At 39.6% G+C, this 10,267-nt stretch overlaps 2 protein-coding genes across 2 annotated transcripts in view; one reads left to right on the top strand and one right to left on the bottom strand.

The window, feature by feature from the left end:
* Nucleotides 1-5,766, top strand: CPT2 (carnitine palmitoyltransferase 2; the record flags this gene model as incomplete). The annotated part of the gene is made up of 4 exons (XM_017733476.1): nucleotides 1-98; nucleotides 207-313; nucleotides 1,904-3,208; nucleotides 4,086-5,766. Coding segments are annotated over 4 exons (1,842 nt in total), but the record flags the coding sequence as incomplete, so codon positions are not given.
* A 590-nt stretch (nucleotides 5,767-6,356) lies between these two features.
* CUNH1orf123 (chromosome unknown C1orf123 homolog) overlaps nucleotides 6,357-10,267 on the bottom strand; it is a 6,913-nt gene continuing 3,002 nt past the window's right edge. Inside the window, exons 6-8 of the mRNA XM_008633095.2 lie at nucleotides 10,252-10,260; nucleotides 7,424-7,489; nucleotides 6,357-6,673 (exon numbers count right to left, since the gene is read on the bottom strand). Of these exons, the coding sequence (XP_008631317.1) occupies nucleotides 6,596-6,673; nucleotides 7,424-7,489; nucleotides 10,252-10,260 (153 nt within the window). The 3' untranslated portion in view covers nucleotides 6,357-6,595. The remainder of the gene's footprint in view (nucleotides 6,674-7,423; nucleotides 7,490-10,251; nucleotides 10,261-10,267) is intronic.

Consider the following 10,267-nt stretch of genomic DNA (forward strand, 5'->3'; position numbering starts at 1 on the left):
TCTCTGTGTTCCTTCAGACTGCCAGTTCCCAAGCTAGAAGATACAATTACAAGATACCTGAATGCCCAGAAACCTCTTTTAAATGATGACCAGTTCAGGTATGGACAAACACATATTGCAGTGTCATGTTCTGCTTCAAAGCCAAATGTTACACATAACAAGGGTGACTTGTGACAGCGTTTTGACTCTTTTCTTGATTGCTGTAGGAAAACTGAGGAACTCGCTCATGCCTTTGAAAAGGGAATTGGAAGAGAGCTGCATGAACAACTGGTCGCTCAAGACAATCAGAACAAACATACAAGTTACATCACAGGTATGGTGGCCTGCTGGGTGTAGGATGAGTCTGTAAATCATCATGCTTCATAACAGCTCATAATGCCATAAATATACTAGGCTGAAGCTTTAAGAAATCCAGAAACTTGAAATAACCTGCTGTGAGCACTCTCTTTGGGTATATTTGAGCAATTTCAGAGGCTGGTGGAAAGAAGAATGCTCATTATCTAACTTCATCTATTCTACCAGAATTCTGGGTAGATAGATACTGGAACAATAGCATTTTTTCATGAGTTTATAGGGTTTAGGTTAAAGAGGAGCTTATCTAGCATTTCACTTAAGGAAACTAAAGCAATAATTTCCAAATAATTCCATGTTATTTAGCAAGAAAACTAAACTCTGAGGGAGGGGAGGGGTCACAGAGTGTAAGTAAGTTTGGGAGGCAGAAGTGGTCATTACTTGGGACCTAAAAGCCCTTAAAAGTACAAAACTATATTCTTTTAGAGAGCCAAAGAAAAGGAGTGACAGAAATAGGAAAATGAGAATAAATAGAAACAAATCAGGAGAGGGAGACCATGCATGTAGCCTTTTGATTATTCTGCTTTATTATTGCTTCCATGTACAAGTGTCTGCTCATGAAAGTATTAGACAGCAGCAGAGGTGGAAATAGTCAAATACCTATGGAAGTAGAAGATTCCCTGTTGCCTAGTGAATGCACTTCTATGCTTGCTGTCTGTTGAGACTGCCTGTTAGAGTGTTAGCTACCACTCATTCTGTAGAGAATACCACATTATTTCACAAAAACTGCTGTTTGGTTTGTTATATTTTACTTTCCATTTGCTTTGAACAACATCTTGGGTTTTTAGTGGTGGCTTTATGTTGTTCATCAATGCTAATCAGTATGCTGCTTTTTGTCCATGAATGGTGGGGTGTCTGTATTGCTTTTTGTTTAGTTATTTTTCTTCTTTAGGCCTCACAAAAGACCTGTTCCACTTGAAATTGGTTTCTGAAAGTATGTAGAGTTGCCTCCACCCTGAACTTTCAGGTCTGGGGTTAAAAGGCTACGTGATGATGACTGATGTGGTTTTGAAGCTGTAGATGAGTGTTACTTACTCACCTGTGAGAATCCGTAATTAAAATTGTAACTTAGTTCCTGGACCTACACGTTGCCCTTCTTACTGTCCAGGTAGAAGGTTTAACCTCAGTGAGATGCACTCAGTGACAGAGAATTGCAGAAATTAATCGTTCAAGAGTAGGTAAAGGCATCAACCACTCCAAACGTGAGGTGTGCACCAAAATACAAAGCTGGGGAGCTGCACTGTATGTCCTGGGAGTTAAGGTTTATCATTGAACCATATAGAAAACAGGGAGGTGGGCCCTTGTTGCTAATGACATGGACACCCATGATATGGAATATTCCAAACCCAGTATTTTTATGATTAGCCAGCAGTATCCTTCTTCATAATGGGGGTTGGGAGAAGCCTTGGGTGAATTACTGCATATGTTTGTCTTATTAAAAGGCACTTCGGTGTGTGTTCATTCATGATCACTGTTGGATTACACGACCCTCTGGTCTGACTCAGGAAGCTGCTTTTATATTCTGACTTCTTTCTCAACTCTCAATTTTCAGGTCCCTGGTTTGACATGTATCTAAAAGCACGTGAGCCTGTTGTTTTGAATTTTAATGCATTTATGTCTTTTAATCCTGATCCGAAACCGGAATACAACGATCAGCTCATACGAGCTACGAACATGACTGTTTCTGCCATACGTTTTATGAAGACCTTCAGGGCTGGTTACCTTGAACCAGAGGTTTTTCACCTCAATCCAGAAAAAAGTGACACTGAGATCTTTAAAAAAATTATCCGGTTTGTGCCTTCTTCAATTTCTTGGTTTGGTGCCTACATGGTCAATGCTTACCCTCTAGATATGTCCCAGTACTTCAGGCTTTTCAATTCTACACGGCTTCCTAAGCTCAACAAAGATGAGCTTTATACAGATGAAAAGGCAAAACATTTGCTAGTGTTGAGAAATGGAAATTTTTACGTGTTTGATGTTATTGATAGAGATGGAAACATGCTGAAACCTTCAGAAATACAAGCACACTTGAAATACATCCTTAGTGACAACAGTCCGGCCCCGGCCTTCCCTCTTGGCTACCTCTCCAGTGAAAACCGAGATACATGGGCATTGCTGAGGAAGAATCTACTGGAAAACGGCAATGAAGAAGCTCTTCAAAAAGTAGACTCTGCCATGTTTTGTTTAAGTTTAGATGATTTTCCTGTTAAAGACTTTGTGCACGTGTCCCACACTATGTTGCATGGAGATGCTGCAAACCGCTGGTATGACAAATCCTTTAATCTTATCATAACTAAGGATGGCACTGCAGGAATTAATTTTGAACATTCCTGGGGAGATGGTGTGGCTGTGCTCAGGTTCCAGAATGAGGTTTTTAAAGATAGCACCACCACACCAGCCATCAGCCCCCAGTCCCAGCCTGCTTCAGTTGACTCTTCTAGAGCAGTGCAGAAACTTGACTTTAAGCTGAATGATGCCTTAAAAGCAGGGATTACCAAAGCCAAACAGAAGTTTGATGCCACTGTAGAATCACTTTCTCTTAACCTAATTCAGTTCCAAGAAGGGGGCAAGGAGCTTCTAAAGCAGAAGAAGGTGAGCCCAGATGCTGTGGCTCAGCTGGCCTTCCAGATGGCTTTCCTTCGCCAGTACGACCAGACTGTTGCTACGTACGAGTCTTGCAGCACTGCAGCTTTCAAACACGGCCGTACAGAAACCATACGTCCTGCCACTGTCCATACAAAGAAATGCTCAGAAGCCTTTGTCAAGGAACTCTCCAAACACAGCACAGAAGAGCTGCAGAAGTTGATAGTGGAGTGCTCCAAGTACCATGGCCGTTTGACAAAAGAGGCTGCTATGGGTAAGTAGCGATTCATCAAACACTCCTGCCTTTGCACTAAAATGTCTGTTAAGGTTGCTGTAAATATTTGCAACTAAATAATTTAATGTTGATGGAGGTCTAATGTAAACTTGACAAAAACAATAGCAGAAGGCTGCAGTTTAAAGTGCATTCTCTAACACTCATTCCTTGATGGAGAGGAATGCCTCTATGCTTCCCACAGCACCTTTCATGTGTTGAGAATTTTTTATACTTTAGTTTTTGTCCTTAGAGCAGTTGCACTGTTTGAGGATTTCATATACTTAGTGCATCTTGAACTCCTCAGGCCAACCAAGAACTTTGGCTTTAAGTCTGAGGAGGTACTGTCTTATCTCTGCAGGGAATAAAGGCTTTAACAAGTTCCAAATCAAACTCATTTTTTGGCTGTTCTACTCCTGGCATTTTTCTAAATGCTTTCTTTTGAACTGTCCTTCCCAGAAGCATTAAAATGGACAGCAGTAAAATTGACTGTTGAATATTATCCCATAGAGTCTAAAATTTGCCTCCTTTTGTTGGTGCAAGATGCTCTTCCTCTTTAGATTCATAAATTTTAGGAAAACCTTTTTCTGCATTAAATAACTTGGCTATGTTCAGATAAATAGTTAATCAAAGAATATAATGTATTATTAAAATTGTCTGTTAACACTGCACCTTTGTGTACTCTCCTGATCCTGGGTGAGGCTTGCAGTAAAACAAGCAGGCCCTGTTTCCCTAGGATATGGGCATGAAAAGTCTGAAAAATATTTCCTACCAGTACAAAAATAAACCCCAGTTCTACAGACCTCTTTTGTGACCGAGGTGAGTTTACTTCCCACAGAAGTCGGCCATCTCTCTCATACCTGTTGTTTTATTTCTCCAGGCCAGGGGTTTGACCGGCATCTCTTCAGCCTGCGCTATTTAGCCTTATCCAAGGGGCTGCCACTGCCGGATTTCTATCAAGACCAAGCCTACGCTCGCCTTAATCACAACATCATTTCTACCAGCACCTTGGTGAGCCCAGCTGTGCAGTTAGGAGGGTTTGGCCCCGTGGTGGCTGATGGCTTTGGAGTAGGGTATCAGGTACATGACGACTGGATAGGTTGTAATGTTTCCTCTTACCCAGCTAGGAATGGTAAAGAATTCCTTCAGTGTATACACAAGTCACTAGAAGATATCTTTAATGTTTTAAAGGGGAAGAAAATTGGTAGTTAGACATAAAGACATTGGAACACTTCACAGTTGCAGAATAAAATGCAGATTATGTCTAATTGACATACTAATCAGTGTTCAGCATGGCTGAAACTGCCCAGCTTAATTGACTTCATGTATCTTCATTGAACTTGAATACTGTTAGATTCACTAGGAAATTTCTATCTATTTTAAAGAAATCAGTTACAGACCTTGAATGTATTTCAGGAAATACAAACATTCACTATGTCAAATTAAGTAACAGATCCATGTGTTCTTGAAACACATAATCTAAAATAAAAAGCATTTTTACTGAGTTAATGAACTTGGAACACCTGTGTTCCATGAGCGTTCAGGCGGACTACAGTACTGTGATGCCACTCTTGAACTGTTTGATTTAAAAAAAAATACATGCAATAATTTTAAACATGGAAGAGTGGTTCCATTTGCACTCTTGCAGTAAGCTTTCTTACTAAGTCGTCACACTTATCTCTTTAAACTTGAATTTTTATCAGAACTGATTGTGCCTCAACTGCTTGTAGCCTTTCCACTATAACAGCTTTTAGAGACACAAAAAATGAAGTGGGAGGCTTTAAGTAACCTGCAATCACCAACTGGGTTGTTAAATTGACTGGAAAAGACTGTATTTTAATAAAGCTGTCTACTAATAACCATAAAGTTCTTTTATTGCCATATCTAAATCATACAGCATGGGTAGACCCTCTATCAATAGATCATGTTTCTTACCAAGGTTGGAAAGAAAACTGTTGCAAGTATTCTGTGCTCTGTCTGGTATGTAGAACTTGAATTCCTGCCTTTTAAAGCCTCTTGATTTCCACTCTTTTTCTTCTGGGAGGACGAGTCTTTCTGTGGAGCTGAATTGCACAGCGGTGTTTGCTTCTGTGATCTGTGTACAAGTAATGCAGCTGATGTCCCACTGGCTTGGACAACCAAATACATCAGCACAACAGAAAAGTCTGAGCACATTGGTTGGATGGGACAGATCAGGTTCAGAGGCTCAGAAACCTACTTCCCTTTGCTCTTCCTTTGGGTATCTCAGCTTCCAGGTTCTCCCAGGGTCTTTTTAATTTAGCACAGTAAGTGTAAGCAATACCCTATCCTGGAAGTATGAAATAAGCTAGCAGGGGAGAGGCATGCTTTTCATATGTAAGCCTGAAGGCTTTGCTCCTGTAATGTGTTGTTCTAGTTTTCAGCTGAAAAGCTGTATTTTAGAACTTACTTTAAAACTTAGCATAATTGTTCTTGCTCATTTAAACAAAGAAAGGAAGGTGATAATTTGGGAAGATGCAGGAAATAATACAACAGGAAACAATAATCACACCAAAAGTCAATAAAATTCACTAAAGATTATATGATTGGGTTTTTTTCCTTTTTGTTTTTTTTTTGGTGGGGTTTTTTGTTGTGTTTTTTCTTGTTTTTAAACATGAGAACAGCTGGCAAGATTGTGAGTGCACTCATCAAGGAGTACAAAGTCTGTCTTTAACTAAAAATGAGGTTTACTTAATGACATTCTTTGAAAGATAACTTGCTTTTCAGAGGATTGTAACTGTGTAAATGTCAACAGCAGTCAAGCTTAGTAAGAGTTCTCAGTAAGCTCATCTCAGTCTTTACCTGAAGTGACAGAAAGCTGCTAAAGGTGTACCTGTTCCCTTGAACAGTTAACACAGTGCCTTTACTAATGCTTGTAGCCATTTCCTCATGATAGGAGTGGTGAGTGGGAAGACTTTATTTGCTGTGTTTGAGAATCAAATGGGGCTACTTCCTGGTAACAGACTATTAAAACCTTTAAGGCTGTAAGTTGTCTAAGTAGTTACTGTATCCATTAGCTAAGTTACAGTCCACCACAACCATATATATTCCAAAACCCCACAGCATTAAGGAAATGGCACAGTTCAGTCATTATGTTCTATTTTCAGTTTGTACTGTGGCCATCTGCAAGTGCTCCAAGGAAAATATTTTATTAGGGCATGCAGGGGACAGAAAGTACAACTCAGTGATGTCGGTCAAAGGTTGAACTTGATCTTGGAGATCTTTTCCAACTCTAATAATTCTGTGATTCTGAGAACTTAAGTTGCTATTTCTGAAGTGCAGCCATGTAAAAAATAACTCCAAAGAAACTGTGTATCTGATGCTTTACAGCTCCATCAGTAAGCATGTCATAATTTATTACGGGTATGAACTTCAGCATTTTACAAATTTATGGGTAACTTCATAGATTCCAACAGATTCCTTTGTTTTTTCATCATAGTCGTTCCAATCCTGTAGGAAATAAGATTTCACAGTGTTAGTCACAGAGCACACAGACTAGAATTCAAACTGGAACTAAATGTTACTCAAAATTTGGGTCTTAGATATCTGTAGAAAGTTAAATTTTAACAGGTGAGAGTAGCAAGAGCACTAACCTGAAATTAAATGAGCTTCAGTCTCAGTGTTTATATATGTACATTTTGGGGTTTATTTTCTTATGTAGTCCCCAGCCTGTAGTGGACAGCAGCCACGGCAGGTGAAAGGATTATCTATCATTTACAATACCCTAGTCAGGTGGGTAAGCAGACAAGCAGATCTCTGCCAAGTAGGATACCAGGGAACAGATTTGACCTTGAGATTCCTGCTCACAGCCAAGGAAGATTTGCAATGCTGGTGCCATTATCCTGAGCTTTAAAGGACAGTGTCTATATTACTTTTTAATCTCTGTGCACAGGACAATGGGCAGGGATCTTCCTAGAAAAATCAACTCACCACTTTAATAACCCCAGCCATTTAGTATTCCAGGTTCTTGCTCTCTGGAATTCTTGAGTGACTTAAACCTTTGTCAGCTCCTAAGTTAACAGATACATATTTCTAAAATGACACTGTTAGTAATGCTGCTTGTTCATAGCTGATTCAGTTTCTCTCTCCAGCTGTGGCTACAGGAAGAGCAAAACCAGTCTAGGGTGTGTATTTTGGACCAGTGACGTGGGGAAAGCAAGCTAGCTAATTAGTTTTACTAGTGAAACTAAGACAACATACCTTTTCTAACAAGTTAATGTCATTGAAAGGTGTACCAGATTCTGCACCTTCAGCAGCAAACCCTGCCTGCAAACACATTTGCAGAAAGTTTTTAAAATTATGTTGCACTGAGAAAATAATAAATATGATCATTGAAACATATGCAAAGAAAGTAGCTCAGCACAAAAATGTATTGTATTTCTTTTAAATTAGGTAGAAAGAATGGGCAAGCTCTTTCCTGGTTAGGGTCAGTAGAAGGTTGTGACCCTGCTTTTGAATTGGGAAAATTCAATCCAAGCAAGCAGAGTAAAATGAGGGAACACTGCTCCTCTATTTTTCTTAGCAAAAAAAGTATTTCCAACTATTCTAAGTAATGTTAAACCTTAGTTTCTAAGTTTATGTAGCAACATCCAATTACTACTAACAGCTTTGTGTTCAGGACCCATACAGGCATAACAGTTTCATAATACACTGCAAGGAAAGTAATAAGAGAATGTGGAGGAAAGTGTAAGTAGTTTTGGCTTGAATATTGTCAGAATCCAAGACACTCTAGAGAAGGAGCAGCTTGTATTGGATTTAGGTACACAAGTGACGAGCAAGCTTTATGTGTAAGGAGGATGAGCTGGCTGAGTGAGCTTAGTATCCCCAAACAAGCCTTTCACAGGGGAGAGTTCTTCACTGCCATCACTGTTGCTATTTCTAAAGAGTGCAGAAAGGACAGCCCTAGGAAGGTGTTCTGGTTTATCTTCTATAGGAACAGCTCTCTCAGTTCAGGGTTCACAGTTACCAAGCTGTACAGTAAGATTTACTAGTTTTAAAAGCACATTTAAAAATCCCAGCCTAGCATGGGATTCCTTCCCTAGCATGCAGGAAGGGAGCAGCATTACATTACTCTTTCTAACTACAGAATTTTATTAACCAATGGCTAAAAATCAAAGGTAGCTTCTTCCTAGTTTTCTGCAAGGGATCTACACTTCCATTTTTGATAAAGAAATCCCTACTAGTGCTAGTCAGACATTTAGCTGTAAGAATGTGCAAAGTAACATGACTTTAAAATATTTTGGGATTTGAATGGAAGTTAAATACTTGGGAGTTATACCACAGAGTGTGGCAGATCTAATAAATCTAACAACAGTAGAGGGATCTGCAGGACACAGTGGCCTTTCTGTAACTGTCAGAAGCCCACGTCAAGGGAACTGCTGGGCTGGAGAGGAAGATGAGCATCGTGGGTCAAAACTGCAGAGCTGAGTATAGAACAAACACCAGAAAAATGGAAGAAGCCCTGCTTTTGCCACCTGCAGCTATTCACCAGCCATGTGACTGCAATTACAAACTTCTGCACTAGGTCTAAAAAGAGGGTTTATATCAGAGAAACAAAGGATACTTTCTCCTCTTACGCACTCAATTGTTTGGTGGTGGTTGGGGTTTTTTTGATAACTACTATAATTTAAATAAGACATGCAAACATGAAGCCACTTTGAATTGACTCTGGGTGTGGTCGTATTATGTCCACCAAAAATTACAGAGAAAATACAGTGATTCCATGGCCACATGTCATGTTTAGTGCTATCAAAAGTGAGATCTAAGGTCGTGCAAAAGCCAGGCTGGCTTGGATCGTGCCAACTACAAAGCAGTTGACAAAATTTTGTGGACCTGCGGAAGTCACTTAAACATCAGAAAATTTTCATTTACTGATTTAGGCATCCAAAAATTCACTGAAATACCTCTTCAGGGATTCAAGTACTCTCCAGTCAAGTACACCAAACTCAGAACATTAAATTAAAACTTGCTACAGCTGTGAAGTCTTTGTTCTGTAGATAAAATTGACACTAGGATGCAGAGCTATAAACATCTCCTACATTTTGTAATCTTCCCATAGATTTTTCTTGAAGTGCAAGTTCCTAGGGCTGGTTGCAAAGCTTTCAAGCAGGAATAAACTAATAACCATTTTGGAATAATGGAATAACCATTCATCAAAAAGATGGACTTCACTTAAATAAATAAAGAACTCCCCCAGCACACTGCAGTGGGGATTCTATTTGTATCAAATTCGTTGTGGGGTTGACTTTTTTGGGCTGTTTTTTAGCACAGCATCACAGTCTGAGAGAAGGATAAGATAGGTTTATATTTGTCAGTCTATTTACACCTAATCCGACTGGAATAATAGGCTAAATATAGCAGGGAGTTAAGTGGCATAGAGCATGACCATGCACAAGAGATGAGTCACTGCAGACTGGCCCTGAAGAATCCTTAAACTCTGAACCTTGAGGTGTGCTTTGCACCAGCCTGTAACTGCCAGTGATCTTCAGGCTTTGTCTGGTTAAGATGCAAATGGAAAAATGCCAATGTTCATTTCTTGTGGCTCTGGTAATGTCAATCCCAAAGAAAATTAGATTGTTTTTTAGAGGACACACACTGAAGTGTGTTCATAACCTGAGCCTTTGATGTACTCTGTAATGTACCAAGGAGCAAAGTGGTACCATCTAATGCTGCTCTCCCACAATTCCCCTTTGGGAAAGACTCTTTTGCAATAATCTGAGCAGTGAAGACCTCTGAGATGAATTCAGATGAGCAGTGCTGAGTCACCTGTGAGGCAGTTTGAGTACAACTCCAAGGTGTGCTTAGTTTGGATTTTACTGGCACAGAGAATACCAGTTGTTCGTGTTAGCTGACTGCAGCCTTTTGGTTTGGTTTGTTTTTTGATCAAATGAAGTAAATAAAGGAGCTGTGGAAGGATGGGAATCTGGGAAGGTCTATGATGTTCCAGAACCATTTCAAATAGTGTGTATTTTGTTACTCTAGAGGAAGTACTTCTAAAAAACAGAAACTAATCACAAATAAGAACTCACCTGTGGTTGAAAGTCA

Source organism: Corvus brachyrhynchos, unplaced genomic scaffold (assembly GCF_000691975.1).
Source record: "Corvus brachyrhynchos isolate BGI_N302 unplaced genomic scaffold, ASM69197v1 scaffold34, whole genome shotgun sequence".
Taxonomy (NCBI): Eukaryota; Metazoa; Chordata; class Aves; order Passeriformes; family Corvidae; genus Corvus; species Corvus brachyrhynchos.